This window comes from Arvicanthis niloticus, chromosome 2 (genome assembly GCF_011762505.2).
Source record: "Arvicanthis niloticus isolate mArvNil1 chromosome 2, mArvNil1.pat.X, whole genome shotgun sequence".
NCBI classification, from domain to species: Eukaryota; Metazoa; Chordata; class Mammalia; order Rodentia; family Muridae; genus Arvicanthis; species Arvicanthis niloticus.
This window is the reverse complement of record NC_047659.1, coordinates 15,215,466-15,231,332: the sequence shown is the minus strand read 5'-3', so window position 1 is coordinate 15,231,332 and position 15,867 is coordinate 15,215,466. Positions and strand designations below refer to the sequence as shown.

The window sequence follows — 15,867 nt, the reverse complement described above, 5'->3', positions numbered from 1 at the left end:
ATTTGCTCACATTGTGAACTCTGTGATTATGTGGTTTACTGGAAAAATATGTTTCTAGGTGTGATGTGGCTCTGCCCTAGCACTCATGTTTAATTCAAGAGCTTTCTGTTTATTGTAAACAGGATTAAATAAAGGCAACCATAGGTCAAGAGGTGGAGCAAGCAACCTATTGACAGGGGATGAACATAGGAAAAAACCCATAGAGAGTAAGAAGTCAAGAGGATGGTAGAGAGACACAGAACAAGTTAAATGGAGGGAAATTCAGTTTGAAGAGTTTTGGAGACAATGGGGAAAGAGGAGAGGTTGCTTTTCAGCTGAGGAGGAAGGTCAGGTGGTTTCTTTCTCTGCTTCACTGAGCTGGCAGGCTCTCACCCCAGCATCTGACTCCTAAGTCTTTATTGGTAAAATTGAACGTTTGAGATAAAAATATTGTTATGCTCATAGATTAGTGCATCTCTCAAACCTCATCAGAGAAGCTTCTGTTCTGCAGTACCTGGTGATTAACACGGAGACTCACAGGTGGTCAAGGCAGGCATTCAGATACATATGCCATCTCCCTTGGCAGCAAAAATTGTATTTATGACTCTGGTAACAGTTGTTCAGAAGTCCAGTAATAAAATTACAACATAATCATCCATATACTTTATTTACCATGGCAACTGAAACAAAAAACCATAAAAATGAGCTCACCAAATGTTAATGTTAGGGAACACTACCTACCATCAAATCAGACCTAAAGCAAACATAAAATAATCATCTAAGACCCTTTATAACATGACTGGTGAACACTTTAAGTTTGAAACTTAACTTTGAGAACTGAAAATTTCATAATATAGCTTTGAAATGATGATGGCATGAATGGATTGGAATAGTCATTCCGGAGATGGAAGAAAGCAAAGAAAATAAAGATTAAAATACCATTCATTTAAAAAATATTTATTCTCCTTAAACAATATGTTGAAGAATGTTTAGAAAGTTAGGTCATTTCCTTTTGTCAGGGTATTCTGGTTAATGAAGAATTATTCCTCACTGTCCAGTTAGTTACCTACTCTTGAGAGATTGCTTTGTGCCAGAAACTGGGCTCAATACGGGATACAGAGGAGAATTTATCAGAGAAGCTTTCATCTAGAAGCATAATCCAATATAGGAACCAAAACATACACTGTGAACCTTAACCACTAAATTCTGAATTCACTTTGGTTAGATAATGTTTTTAATAACTGTATTTAGCAGCAGAGGAAGAATCATGAACTACTATTGTTTGAACCTTTTACTGTGTGCCAGTTTCTACATACATACTCAATATATAATAGGATAGTCTTCATAGTATATGCATAAAAATCAGGTATTGTTTACACTCTGTACAAGGCTAGATTTGAGATGTTAACTAATCACCAACATCACAGAGCTTGTGGGTGCTGTATTCCAGAATGACACTCAATTATAGGTGGACCCAAAACTACTTTGAACTCTTGCATTACATGTCTGGCATAAGAAGTCAGAAAGGTGATAATTGTGTTATTTATTAAGGTAATTATACATGGTATATTCCTGGGAAATGATGGAATAGTCTCCTCTATCCTATTAGAGTCAGTGGCATAATATTATTAGGAGAGACTTGAGGTTCTTTGAGCCCTCCCCTGAGAGCACATCCATCTTAACTTATGAGTTGGCAAACATTGTATCTAACATCCTTTAATAGCGCTAGAGAGAAGATCCCCTGGATTACACAACTGCTAAATTTCACCTGGTTTCATTAGCCCTCACCCTCTGCTCTAATACAGACCTGCCTTCAGCACAATGGACACATCCCGACAGCCAACCAGCAGACTAATGCTCAGAGTCCACAGTCAGAGAAATGTCTTACCAGGTAGATGTACTATGAGGAGGTAACCATTGTTCTTCATCTCATTTATCCCACTGGCTCTCATCTTTATTGATAACCTGTCAGTCGTGCCGTATCCATCTATGCTTAACACCGTCTTTTTTATGTTCTCATGCCCATTTCTTCTCTCTCTCTTGGTTACCTTTCTGCCATTGGACAACTTTTCTTGTTTTTACATTCATCTTGCCTCATTTATTATTCTCGCTTTCTCTTCTCCTTCATCCCCTTTGTGAGCCTTCCTTCATCTCTTCTCCCTTTATCCTGTCCACATTTCCAGTCTGTGACTTGATGTCTACATGTCCTTCTTGTTCCCTCAAAATTATCATTGTTTTTTGCCCTAGTCATTTCCTTAAAGTTCTCAACATTATTTTTTAAAAGATTTATTTATTTTATGTATTATGAGCTCATTCTCACTGTCTTCAGACACAACAGAAGAGGGCCTCAGATCTCATTACAGATGGTTGTGACCCACCATGTGGTTACTGAGAATTGACCTCAGGACCTTCTGGAAGAGCAGTCAGGGTTCTTAACCACTGAGCCACCTCTCCAGCCACAACCTTAATTCTATTTCTGCCTCTCATTATTTCAAAAATTTTTTCTCTTATTTTATTTATTAAAAAACTTTTAAGTTGAAAAATAAAATTTATATGTAGTTATCATATTCAACATTGTGTTTACAAGCATTGTGAAATGGTTTAATCAAGTGAATTAATATAAACATTATTTCAAATGCTTATTTCTAATAAAGACACTAAATACACCTTAAATTATTTTTATTAGTTATCTTATTTATTTACATTTCAAATATTGTTTTTTTTCCCGGTTTCCCCTCTGCAACATCTCCATCCCCTTAAATTATTTTAAAGAATGTTATATATTATTATTAATTTAGTCACCATGTTGTACAATAGATTCCTTGAACTTATGTTTACTATTTAACTGAACGTTTCTATCATTTTGAAACTTTTAAATTATTTTCCTAATTTTTGAAATTACAATACGATGTTTTGATTAGTGCATCATTGTTCTCTTGATCTTCTCTGCTACTATGAGTTCTTCTGTTTCTTTAATGTGTCTATTCCATCTACACTCTTCTTACATCTCCCATTTCCATTCTCATTTACCATCTTGCATTCTTTGTTTTCTGTTCTTGTTAGTTCTTCTCTTCATGTCTTCATGCCTGTTGCTGACACTCACATGCCTTTTAGTCATTTCTCAAATAGAAAGCTCACATAGGCTTTTTAGAAGCATGGGATTTTCAAAAGAATGTTTAAGAGAATGTACCAATTAAGAGTAAACTTTGCATTTCAGTAATTATTTTTAATTTATCCTTTGCATAAAGTATTTCCCCTGTAAACACAAACAGGTACATATGCATACCCACTAAGTTACATCTAATGTTACAGAGAGGGACATATGCATGCTCACTCAGTTACATCCATACATCATCCACTTGGAATGCTAGCTGCTGTTTGAGTAAAATAAAAGGCTGTTTTCTTTTCACTTGAAAGTGTCTTGATATGTCAGGCCTTGGGATTTTACTACCTTCTTAGTAATCTTTCCATGACCTTAGTTCCTCTATGACTCCATCCAAGGCTGAATTGAGACCAGCTGCAAGTAAGACCCACTGTCTTTTGCTCATATTTATGTTATTACACATTATATTATTTTAATCTAATATTTATTTTCTATTCTTTTCATGCCATGGCTTATTTGTGGCCTTTTTGTTGAGTTGTCTCCATGTCTTATTACAAGTTAGTAATCAATAATGGTAGAAGAGATGAATCAATCAATAAATGAATGGATAAGTAAGTAAGTAGCTTCCATGTATGTGACTTACTGTTGTACTAATTTAGTAAAAACTATTTCTGGCATTCATATAAAAATTTAGATAGTCAAAGTACTTCTCTAATATCTCATTTTTCATTTAGGGATATGGAATTCTTAGAAATATTATTTAAAAACCATCCCCCTAAAACCTCTCATTTTTCTTTTCTCATTCCTCTTAAGTAACTGAGAAGCATGGATTCTATTTTCCAAGTACTACATAAAATAAAAGTTGTACTGTATGAGCATCTGCTTGATTATAACTCTATTCTTTGTGGTGTTCATATGAATAACCTCTGTAATCTGCTCTCTAATTCCCTTTACCCTTCCTGGTTCCTGTATTTCTAACTTTCCAGTATATACAACTCTTAGCTTTGTTGCACATCACACTTTCCTTAAGAAAGGGCAGAAACCATCAGCCGTTTGCTGTAACAGTTGGTTTTCCTGGGAATGTGGACTTCTGTATTTCTATTAGTTAGCAGTAAGTTCATCTGTGAGGATTTAGGATTAGACAGGATATTGTAGGTTGCTTTTGTGGAGGCCCTAGTTCAAGGGACTAGAAAAGGAAGTGAATATAAGACAAAAGGGAAAACCCTCCAGCATTATGAAAGCTAGCTAGCATATAGTTGTCAGATAAATTTATGACTGATTTGTTTATGTCCTGCCATCTAAGTCTGTCATGTCTTCAGTAATAGAGTCTTACCATCTAGTTAGGATGGGTAACCAAGAATATAGTAATACCCTATTTGTTTTGTGTATTTCTTGGGTCTTCTTGACCAACAACTTATAGGGAGGTAACCCATGCTTGATACTGATATTTTCATCTAATAAACCACGTCTTCATCTATGCAGGCTACCTCTGTTTAAACTACTTTAAAACTATATTGCTTATAACTTGCACATTAGTATATTTTCAAGACTTCTATGCACATCCTTAGTTTTGGTCAATTTGCCCTCACTTCCTTCTTCCTATCATTCCCTTGCCCCCACCCCACTTAAACCCTAGTATTGGTGCCGTGCTATTTTATATCACATATGTTCTGCTATCCCCTTAAGTTACATCTTTTACTTGGGTTGCAAGATAATGGTTTTCATAAAGATTTTTTCTACAACCCTCATTTTGGTACGCCCTTCCTCTGACCCCTCATTTCCCTATTTCCCATTTACCCTTCATGCTCATAATGCTGATTTTTTTCTTTTTTGTTTTTGAAGATGTTGAACATAATTTATAACAAGAGACTAATCCTGTCATTTGTTCATTTTTAACTAATCATAATGAATAGATTTGGGGTATATTTTCTAATTTGAAAACTGGTAGATTTTACTTTTGGTCTTTTTGTGCAGTTTAAAGTCTGCAAGTTCCCAAGAAGTGTTCCATTTGCTTCTCTGAGGTACTCCAATGTGTTTACCCATCTGAATGTTTTTCTTTTTAATTGTTTAGTCTGACAAATTGGTATACTTTGTAGATTAGCATTAGCCACTTTATGCATGGCATAGATTTACCAATGAATTCTTATGGAAAATTTCTAACCCATATAGTAAAGGCTAAGAGGCTAAAGTTTCCATGTGGTTTCTCACATCGAATACTGATATTTATAGCACATAAAACTAAGTCTATATCAGCATCTATCTGCACTGAGTCTCTGTTGTGTACCACTGCCACTGAAAGTTTAGCCTATAGAATGTCTGCAATTCATTTGGTAGCTTCTATTTCCTGCACCACACAGGTCAAAGAGCTTATACTCTAAACCACATGGAATGTTATTATTCAAAATTCAAATTCATTGTCATCTACCATTTATTATAGACCCTTTTAGATTCATTGCATTCTTAAAAGAATGATATTCACAATATTTCTTTCCAAATTAGTTTCTGGATAGAGAGAGGGGAGGTTGAAGGAAGAAGAAGAAGAAGAAGAAGAAGAAGAAGAAGAAGAAGAAGAAGAAGAAGAAGAAGAAGAAGAGAGAAAGAGAGAGAAAGAGAGAGAAAGAGAGAATGATAATGAACTAGAGAGATAGACAAGGTGTGAGAGGTCATGATGCTCACAGATGAGAGTAAAGTGTATGCTTGGTAGATGTGATATGGAAAGAGATAATGAGAACTGATAATGAAAGTTGTGTGAAAGAGAGATCAGATTGCTTGGATTTGATTCTGAAGCTCCTGCCTATTTAATCATGGAGTCACGTGTCTAAAGGTTACTCTAGAATCACTGTAGAAAATCTATCAGAACAGCTATGCAGAGACACCAGGAATGAGCCAGTGGAAATTAGTACTGTTCAAAGATTCTGAAAACTAAACTGTGGGAAGCGATTAAAGGCAAAGGATAGATATATGGAAAAACACAGAATCTAGAGATTGACCAGATCTGGGGAGATGAGGCAGGAATTCCTTCAGGTGTTGGTTTGTATATAAGGCTAATGATGGCAAAACTAAGATCCAAGGAAAAAAAGAGGAAAACTAGGTAATCTCAAGACAATTCAAGAACTTTCATTCTAAAAAGTTAGATAGTTGGAAGGATCTGTTTCTTTCTATGTTATGTTTCATAAAGGTTCTCTCTACAGGCACAGAGAAAGGAAATTATGAAGTTGACAGTGAGATAAGGTGTGGATGGAACACAAAGAGCTGAAAGCAGTGGATACAGGTAATTATCTCATGGTGACTGCCATTGTTAGGAGATAAACCAGTTTGCATGAAAATAGGAGAAAGAATGAAGAGTTTATCATTATAGGAGCCTATAAAGACTTATAGGTGTGTAGATTAGACGAAATGAGCTTCTAGAATGGGTTAGAAAAATAGACATAAGAGGAGAAATAGCTATAAAAAGTAAGAAATTTACTTACAGGAGGAAGTATATATAGAGTTGAAACTAAATATCTAAGGATCTTAAATGACATTATTGAGTTACATTGAAATGATTTGATCCTTAACCTTTGATATCTGACTTAGGTTTTGACCTAACATCTGTTTCAGGCAAAGGTTACTAATCATGAACTGTGCTCCTAATGCATCACATTCTCCAATCTTCTTGCTCCTTGGGTTCTCCAGGGCTGGTGTGCCCCACAGCTTCCTCTTTCTATTGTTCCTATTTATTTTCTTGACCACCATATTGGGGAATGTGACTTTGGTACTGCTCATCTCCTGGGACTCCAGGCTCCACTCACCTATGTATTATCTGCTGCGTGGACTCTCCATGATAGACTTGGGACTATCTTCAGTTACTCTGCCACAGCTGTTAGTTCATCTGGCATCTGATTCTCCAGCCATTCCTGCTGCCCGCTGTTTGACTCAGTTCTTTTTCTTTTATGCATTTGGAGTCACAGATACACTTGTCATTGCTGTCATGGCTCTGGATCGCTATGTGGCCATCTGTGACCCTTTGCACTATGCTTTGGTGATGAATCGACAAATCTGTGCCCGCTTACTGGCCTTGAGCTGGGCAGTATCCATAGTACACACCATACTGCATGTGGGACTCATCCTGCCATTGTGTTGGGTTGGAGATGCTGGGGGCAATGTTAAACTTCCTCACTTCTTTTGTGATCACCGACCACTCCTGAGAGCCTCTTGCTCTGACACACATTCCAATGAGCTGGCCATATTTTTGGAGGGTGGCTTTCTCATGCTGGGCCCTTGTTCCCTTATTATACTTTCCTATGCCCGAATTGGGGCCACTATCTTAAGATTGCCCTCAGCTGCTGGTCGCCGCAGAGCAGTCTCCACCTGTGGATCCCACCTCACCATGGTTGGCTTCCTCTATGGCACAATCATTTGGGTTTATTTCCAGCCTCCCTCACAGAACTCCCAGAATCAAGACATGGTGGCTTCAGTAATGTACACTGCCATTACTCCATTGGCTAACCCATTTGTTTATAGTCTCCGTAATAAGGATGTGAAAGGTGCCCTCCACAGACTACTGAGACAGGGGAGAGTGGACTCCTGAGTAGAATGAATTTAGATATTAGTTAGAAGAGAGCAGGCTTGGGCTGATTTTGATCATTTTAGGGATGATGAGAGGAAGCAATAGCTTACAGAAATGAAGCTTCTCCTAATTTGGCTCATGTCAATATTGTGCTATGATTGTGAACATTCATTGTGATAATAATATTCTACATTAGCTCCCACATATGACAAGACCTCCTTTACTTTTATCTCCCTCATGTATCTTCATCATATATACAATATCTCAGTCATTACAGCTGGGTTGCTTTGATTTCAGAGTTTTTAAAGAATGTGAAGATAAGATTTTGAAAACACAAGTCAAATAAAGCACAGTAGAATTACTCATAGTGACACTTAATGTGCCATGCTTTCATACAGCATGTGTTGGTGCACATAGAAAGGAAGTGACAATGATAAATTGGCAAATTCACTACTTATTCTAGTTAATGAACAAGCAAATGCCCAGTAATGAGTCTAGAATGATAATTACAATTCTATTTCATGTCTGCCCCAATGTTCATAGGTCACTTTAATGTGAACATATACTGAATTTCCACTTTACATATTTTAAATTATGTTCAATATTTACTTTATAAACAAAGAATAGACAAGAATAACATAACATAAGTACTTCATTGTAGAAAATTCCCTATCTCTCAATAATGAAGAAACATGATTTGGCTTAGTTTTGTGGTAGCTATAAATTGGCATAAGCTTTGGCATCTTTTAATAGACTTACATGTTCATGTTGATGGTTAGACTCCATATTCATGCACCAATGTTAACCTTTCAGCTTTACTGAGTATTCAAAGGACACTCATGTTTTTAGTTTATGAGAAGAACCATAGACACACCTAAAGAGATAGAATGATCTTAGGCACATTCAGCATCACTGCTTAGGCAAGGCTTCATCTCTGCTTCCCTTACTTACTGAGTTTTCTGACACTGATACTCTTTTGTAGGTGTCCTGTCCATCTCAGGACACATTGTCAAGTCCAAGATCTTTGCAATTCAAGTTTAATCTCCACATTTCTCCTATTTACTTATGAGATATCTTCTTACTACTCAAATATTCATCTACTTTCAGCATTTTTTTACACAGTTTGTTGGAAGCAACCACTTCACTTATACGTTTGGTTTCTATGAAATGGCACATCTCATGCTCATGCACACCAACTTCTCTTCATCACCGTTCTTCTCTCACTTTGAGTCTTTACCAACTTGACTATATTACCTCATTTTCTCAGATAACTTGTCCACTATCAAATATCACATGGATTTTCAAGTCTGCTAAGTTATTATCACATTTCAGGGACAATCTAGGGAAATGGGCCATCACAATATGTTCACTATATAAGCTCTACTTATTTACATAAGCACCAATAGTGTGAAGTTCTAATAACATTGGTTTCTTCTTTTTGTCTGTGCTGGTGCTTTCTGGTTTACTCTGTATTACAGTCATGTGATGAATCTTAAAAATTCTGTTTCCTGCCCATGGGATGGAGTAAGTTGGAAAAGTAGACATCTGACATCAATCTTGGGCTTCTACAAGTTCGTGCATGCATGTGCTCTATCAAACATGGATGCACACAAATGCGCATCCCCAACAGAGAGAGAGAGAGAAAGAGAGAGAGAGAGAGAGAGAGAGAGAGAGAGAGAGAGAGAGAGAGAGAGGAAGAAGAAGGAGGAGGAGGAAGAGGAGGAGGAGGAGGAGGAGGAGGAGGAGGAGGAGGAGGAGGAGGAGGAGAAGGAGGCTGCACCAGAAATATCTAGAAATTCAGATGGAGAAAATGAGGAAGGAATTGTTGCTAGTTTGCCTGCCTATCCTGATCCTGACCCAACCACAATCACTTTCTCTTGATTCTGTTCCTGAACTTGGAGCTGTTTTTTAAGGTAATAAAGTAGGGTTCATATTTACTTTCAACAAACAAAAAAAAAATGATATTGCCTCGGCCCCAAACCTAGACACTTGTATTTGATTGGCATGATGTAAAGCTTAGGTTTTTCAAAAAGATTTTCCAAATAATTCTATCATGTAGCTACAGTTAAGGTGATTGGACTTGACTTTATGTCTTTTGACATTTACTGAATTTTTCCTAAAAAGTCCTCCCACAAATTTCTTCCATTTGAATAGTAATGGCTAACACATGCAGTACTCAGCATTTGTCAGTTATTGCTTTTAGTTCTCTCCCAGACCAACCCAGTCCTTCATTTCCAAATCCTATAAGACAGTTGATAATAATATTTATTTGGTTTAGTCTTTTAGAAAAGGTCTTACTTTGCAGCCTAGGGTGGCCTGGCACTTCCTGTTCAGCCCAGGCTAGCCTTGAACACCTCTGTTCTGCCTGCCTCAGTCTTCTCTGGGCTAAGGTTACAGGTATGAGCCATCATGCCTGGATGATAGATTTTTTTTTTTACTCATCTCCCACTTCACATGAAGTACAGAGAGAAAATAATTGACTACCTGAAGGCAGTTGTTGTCAGTCTGGGAATTCCCTGTTCACTTGGATACTATATTGCCTCTCCAAATGAAACTCAGTTCTTATTTCTCTTAAACTGCATCTAAGTCTAGAACATCATTACATCCCATGCAAATCACTAACAGGCTATCTGAGCTCCAATCTGTACCATAGTCCACAGTGTTGATCCAATGGAGCATGTTGTGCAAACCAGCACACACGCACCCGTAGCTTTTGGATTTTGAGTCTTCAAGCCTGTAATTAACCCTGAATAATTCTATAATTTCCTTATTGTCGTTTCATTTGAGTTTTTTTTTTTTTTGCATCCCTGAGACTTGGTGTTCTACCTTTCTTACATGTTTATTATGAATCCACCACCATGTACATGACTTTATTGTAAAATATTAAGATGTAACATTGGTGTGGTTTTTCTCAAGTGCATTGAAACATTTTTGAAATTGAATTTTATTGCTTTGACAACTGAAGACTGTATTATATATTTATGAAATATTTACAATGGCAACTGGTCACAAACCAGACATATGTATTTCTAAGCACTCATCAACAGCAAGAATATTGTTATACTTGAAAATTTGTAAAGCAGTAAGTACAAAGTTATTCTTTTTATCTCCCACAAATTGTATGTTGTCTCTTGAATCTTGCCCCTGAATCATGGATAATTCTTACACCTCTTGTTTTCTCTTCTTCTTCTTCTACCTTCCATTCCCTGGATTCTGACAAATCCCTAAGTCTTGTGCACCAGAAGTACTAGGTAAAGCTCATTTATAACATCTTCTTCTTGGTAATAATGCTACAGGCCAGTGTATCACACACTCTGCAGCATAATTCTAGTGTATTTTATTTGCCCTCTCTCTGAGGCCCGATAAGGCAGTCCTCTGCTGCATATATCCTGGGGGCCACAAACCAGCCCACGTATGCTCTTTGGTTGGTGGCTTAGTCTCTGGGAGATCTGAGGAGTCTGGGCTAATTGATACTGTTTTTCTTCCTATGGGGTTTTCATTTCCTTCAGCTCCTTCAGTCCTTCCCCTAACTCTTCCAAAGGGGCTCCTGACATCAGTCGAATGGTTGGCTGTAAGTATCTGCATCTGTCTCAGTCAGTTGCTGGTAGAGCTTCTCAGAGGACAGCCAAGCTAGGTTCCTGTCTGCAAGCACAACATGGCATTAGTAAGAGTGTCAGGGTTCCGTGCCTGCATATGATATGGATCCCAAGTTGAGCTGGTCACTGGATGGCCTTTCCTTCAAAAATATCCTCTGTGATAGACTGGAGTGTCACCCAATAATTTATATATTGAAATCCTCTGCCCTCAAGTGATGGTATTAGGAGGTGAAAATTTAGGAAGATAACTAGGTCATAAACTTAAAACTTTCATGAATGGGTTTAAAGGCAAAAAGTGATTGAATACTCTCCCTCTGCTTTCTACCATGCATGAATACATTGAAAATAAACCACCTGCAGTCAACACATGGGTCCTCAATAGACTATTGCCAGCATCTTTATCTTGATCTTGTCTTCTCATATACTTTTTACCAATCAAATTTTATAGTATTTTGTCTTGATATTAAGAAGGTTACGACTTTACATTTATTTAAGTAATTTATGCTTCAAAATTGTATGGAATTTTGTATTTTACTAAAAACTAGGAAGATGTTTTTGAATAACTAACCATATACTGTTTTGTTCATCATGATCTTTTATTGTCCCCTGTACTCAGTTTTTATGTACATATGTAGTTATTTATTTTAAAATGTAATACTTTAGAATAGCTTTGATCATGCAGCAAAATTGAGCAGAAAGTGTAGAATTCCTATAGATGCTTTCTTCTTACATATTCATATCCCTTTTGGCTATCAATTCCAGACACCAAATTTACATGTTCTTCATAATTGAATGTGCTCAACTCTAAACAGGACACACACACACACACACACACACACACACACACACACACACACACACGCAGAGAGAGACAGAGAGAGAGAGAGAGAGAGAGAGAGAGACAGACAGAGAGAGAGAGACATCCCTTCATGATTCAGGTAATATTATAGAAAAAGAAGATATAGAAGAAGAAGAGGAGGAGGAAGAAGAAGAAAAAGCAGAAACAGTAGCAGAAAGAAAAATGTAAGAGCAGAAAAATGGTAAAAAATGCTGTAAAATGCTGTCTTCTAGACATGGGGAAGTTACTGTACTTATAAACTCACAACAGCTACAGATACTGTGCAAGACCTGTACAAGATCAACCCAGTCAACATTTTGCATAGATTGGCTGAATCAACAGATTGGCTATTAATAGTTGCTGGAAGAGTTTGGGAGAGAAACTGTTTTGAGGATGAGGTCACTAGTAAGATTCCTATACACCAGAGGGTGTCATCACATTGATGTACATTTGGGCAGTCTTCACTGGACTTAGTGGGTTATAGAAAAATGAAAGACGTCAAGATAAGAGGGTATGTGTTGAGTGAGACATAAGGAAAATTGGAACGGGAAGTAGGTAATAGACATATTTCAGTGTATATAGATATTAAATTCTCAATCATAAAGAAAATGTTATCATTCTGTAAAAAGCACTTAATGACACATGAAATTCTAAAATCCACATTATGGTCATTCCTGTACACTTGCTGAAGTGAGACAAATGTATAAAGACATATATTAACGATGGCAACATCACTCAGAGCCACTTTGTGTTAGTAAGCATCATCTATGCTCTTCCTATTCTCTGTTCACTCCTAATACAAATGAAAGCTAGATTGTCATTCTATCTTTAATTTTTTTGAAGAGCATCCTTGCTATTTTTTATAATTTCTATGCTATCTTCTTTTTTATATTTCTACCAACTTATGTATAAAATTTGTTTTTCTCCACAAACTCATTAACCAGTTCTCAATCATTCTCACAGCTGGGACAGATTTTATTGCGATATTAACTTGTATTTCTCTGATTATTAGTGCTATTAACCACTGTTGAGTTCTTTTCAGAGTAATTTTTTTATCTGAATGTTTAATTGGTAGTTTCTTTTGTTCTGTTTTATTTGTTTGTTTTAGACCCAAGGTCATACTATGTAGCTCTGGCTGTCTTGGAACTTACTGTGTAGACCCTGGCCTCAAACTCACAAGGATCCATTTGCTTCAGCTTCCCAAATGCTGCGGTTAAAGGTCTGTGTTGCTATGCCTGGCTGTGATCAGTAGTTTTTAAAAAACCCAAAATAATCTAAGAAACTCTTGTTATTTGGTGCATGCCATATTTTTTAAAAATAGATTTTTTTTTTTACTTTTTTCACTACTAGATTTTTTTTACCCTTTAGTCTTATTTTTCTACAGTCCAGTTGTTAATCCCCTCCTTATCTGCCCTCTGACTGTTCCTCATCCCATACCTACTCCACCCAAACTTTTCCCCAAGAGTATGTCCCCACCTCCATCACCTGCACCCCACCAGACCTCCCCATTTTCTGGGGTCTCAAGTCTCTTGAGGGTTAGGTGCATCTTCTCTCACTGAGACCAGGTAGTCCTCTGCTGTATATATGTTGGGAGCCTCATATCAGCTGGTGTATGATGCCTGGTTGGTAAAACAGTGTATGAGAGATCTCAAGTGTTCAGGTTAGTTGACACTGCTGGTCTTCCTATGGGGCTGCCCTTCTCCTTGGCGTCTTTCAGCCTAATTTTACCACAGGGGTCCCCAGCTTCTGTCAACTGGTTGGGTGTAAGTATTTGCATCTGACTCATTCAGCTGCTTGTTGGGCCTCTTGGAGGGCAGTCATGATAGTCTCTTGTTTGTAAGTACACCATAGCATCAGTAATAATGTGAGGACTTGGGATGTCCCCTTTAGCTGGATCCCAATTTGGTCTGTCACTGGACCTCCTTATCTTCAGGCTCTTCTCTATTTTTGTCCCCGAAATTCTTTCAGACAGGAAGAATTCTGGGTCAGAGTTTTTGACTGTGGAATGGCAAACCCATACCAACACTTGATGTCCTGTCTTTCTATTGGAGGTGGAATCTACAAGTTCCCTCTCCCCACTGTAGTGCATTTCATCTAAAGTTCCTCCCTTTGAGTCCTGAGAATCTCTCACCTCCCAGGTCTCTGGTATATTCTAGAGGGTCCCTCCACCTCCTACTTCCTGAGGTTGCCTGTTTCCATTCTTTCTAGTGGCCTTCCCCATAATACCTGATCATGTTCCCCCTTTCCATTCCCCATCCCTTTTCCCACCCAGGTCCCTCCTTCCCTCTTCCCCTATGTGATTGCTTTCTTCTCCCTCCCAAATGGAATTGAGACATCCTCACTTGGGTCCTTCGGCTTGTTAACCTTCTTGAGTTCTATGGATTATATCCTGGGTATTCTGTATATTTTTGGCCAATATCCACTTATTAGTGAGTACATACTATGCATGTCCTTTTGGGTCTGAGTTATCTCACTCAGAATGATATTTTCTAGTTCCATCCATTTGCCTGTAAAACTTGGGATGTTCTCATTCTTAATAGCTGAGTAGTATTCCATTGTGTAAACGAACCACATTTTCTGTATCCATTCTTCTGTTGTGGGACATCCAGGTTGTTTCCAGCTTCTGGCTATCACAAATAAGGCTGGTATGAACTTTGTGGAACATATGCCCCTGTGGTATGGTAGGGCATCTATTGGGTATATGTCCACAAGTGATATAGCTGGATCTTCAGGTAGATCTATTTCCAATTTTCTGAGGAATCTCCAGATTGATTTCCAGAGTTGTTATGCTAGTTTGCAATCCCAGTAGCAATGGAGGAGTATCCAGTTTTCTCCACATTCTCACTAACACGTGCTGTCACCTGAGTTTTTGATCTTAGGAATTCTGATTGGTATAAGGTGGAATCTCAGGGTTGTGTTGATTTGCATTTCCCTGATCAGTAAGGAGTTTTAACATTTCTTTAAGTGCTTTTCAGCCATTCGAGTGTTCTCTGTTATGAATACTCTGCTTAGTTCTATACCCATTTTTGATTGGGTTGTTTGGTTTTTTGGTGGTTAGCTTCTTGAGTTCTTTATATATTTTAGATATTAGCCCTCTATCAGATGTGGGGTCAGTGAAGAATTTTTTAGCAGTTAAAAAAATCAGGAATTCTATTAAGTTTCATTCGCTGAGATTGGTTTCTTATAACATTCAGCTTTTTCTTCCACCTTTATCTTTTCTCCAAACGACAATCTATTGAAATTTATTTGTGGAAAGAACAGTGTTTTTTTTTTTTTTTTTTTTGATAATTTTCTATTCTTGATTTGTCTTTTATCCTTACATTTCAACATAGTGTATTAATTTGTACTATGTATTTTCTGTTAGGTGAAAATTATGTTAGACTAATATGTAGTCTTTCTAATAAGATAGGCCAAGAGTAGATCTGTGGTTGTCTCAGCAAGCCATGAGATGGGTAGCTATCACTTTTCTTGTGACTTTAGCAGCTATTTGTGTACATTACAGCAGTTTGATTCAACAGAAATCAAGTCAACTCAGAGCTGTGGGCAGGGTATGATGTGAATTGGAGGGAGAAGAAATTTTCTAAATTCTAGGAGTGTTATTTAGAGTGATTCATTTGAAATTAATCACACTACTTTTTCATCTGACCACAATTTGAGCCTCCTGGGGTTAGGAGAATCCCAGAGTGAGTATATGCCACATAAGCTTGCTTCATTGCAATGACCTACCCCTTCGGAAAAGCTTTTATGGAAAGTGATAAAAATGGGGTTTTATGGGAGGAATATATGTCTGTCTAGAACTTTA

General features: G+C 37.4%; 1 protein-coding gene across 5 annotated transcripts; it reads left to right on the top strand.

Moving 5' to 3' along the window:
• The first annotated feature begins 1,641 nt into the window (after positions 1-1,641).
• On the top strand, positions 1,642-7,992 carry Or1b1 (olfactory receptor family 1 subfamily B member 1). 5 transcript variants are annotated; one of them, XM_076928636.1, is made up of 3 exons: positions 1,642-1,870; positions 6,274-6,353; positions 6,683-7,992. In XM_076928636.1, the coding sequence occupies exon 3, from the start codon at positions 6,699-6,701 to the stop codon at positions 7,650-7,652; it is 954 nt and encodes a 317-aa protein (XP_076784751.1). In that variant the 5' UTR covers positions 1,642-1,870; positions 6,274-6,353; positions 6,683-6,698; the 3' UTR covers positions 7,653-7,992. The 5 variants fall into 5 exon arrangements, with proteins under 5 accessions (XP_076784751.1, XP_034352848.1, XP_076784754.1 ...); XM_034496957.2 differs by having other exon boundaries at positions 1,642-1,889; XM_076928639.1 differs by having other exon boundaries at positions 1,643-1,870; positions 6,758-7,992.
• The last annotated feature ends 7,875 nt before the right edge of the window (positions 7,993-15,867 follow it).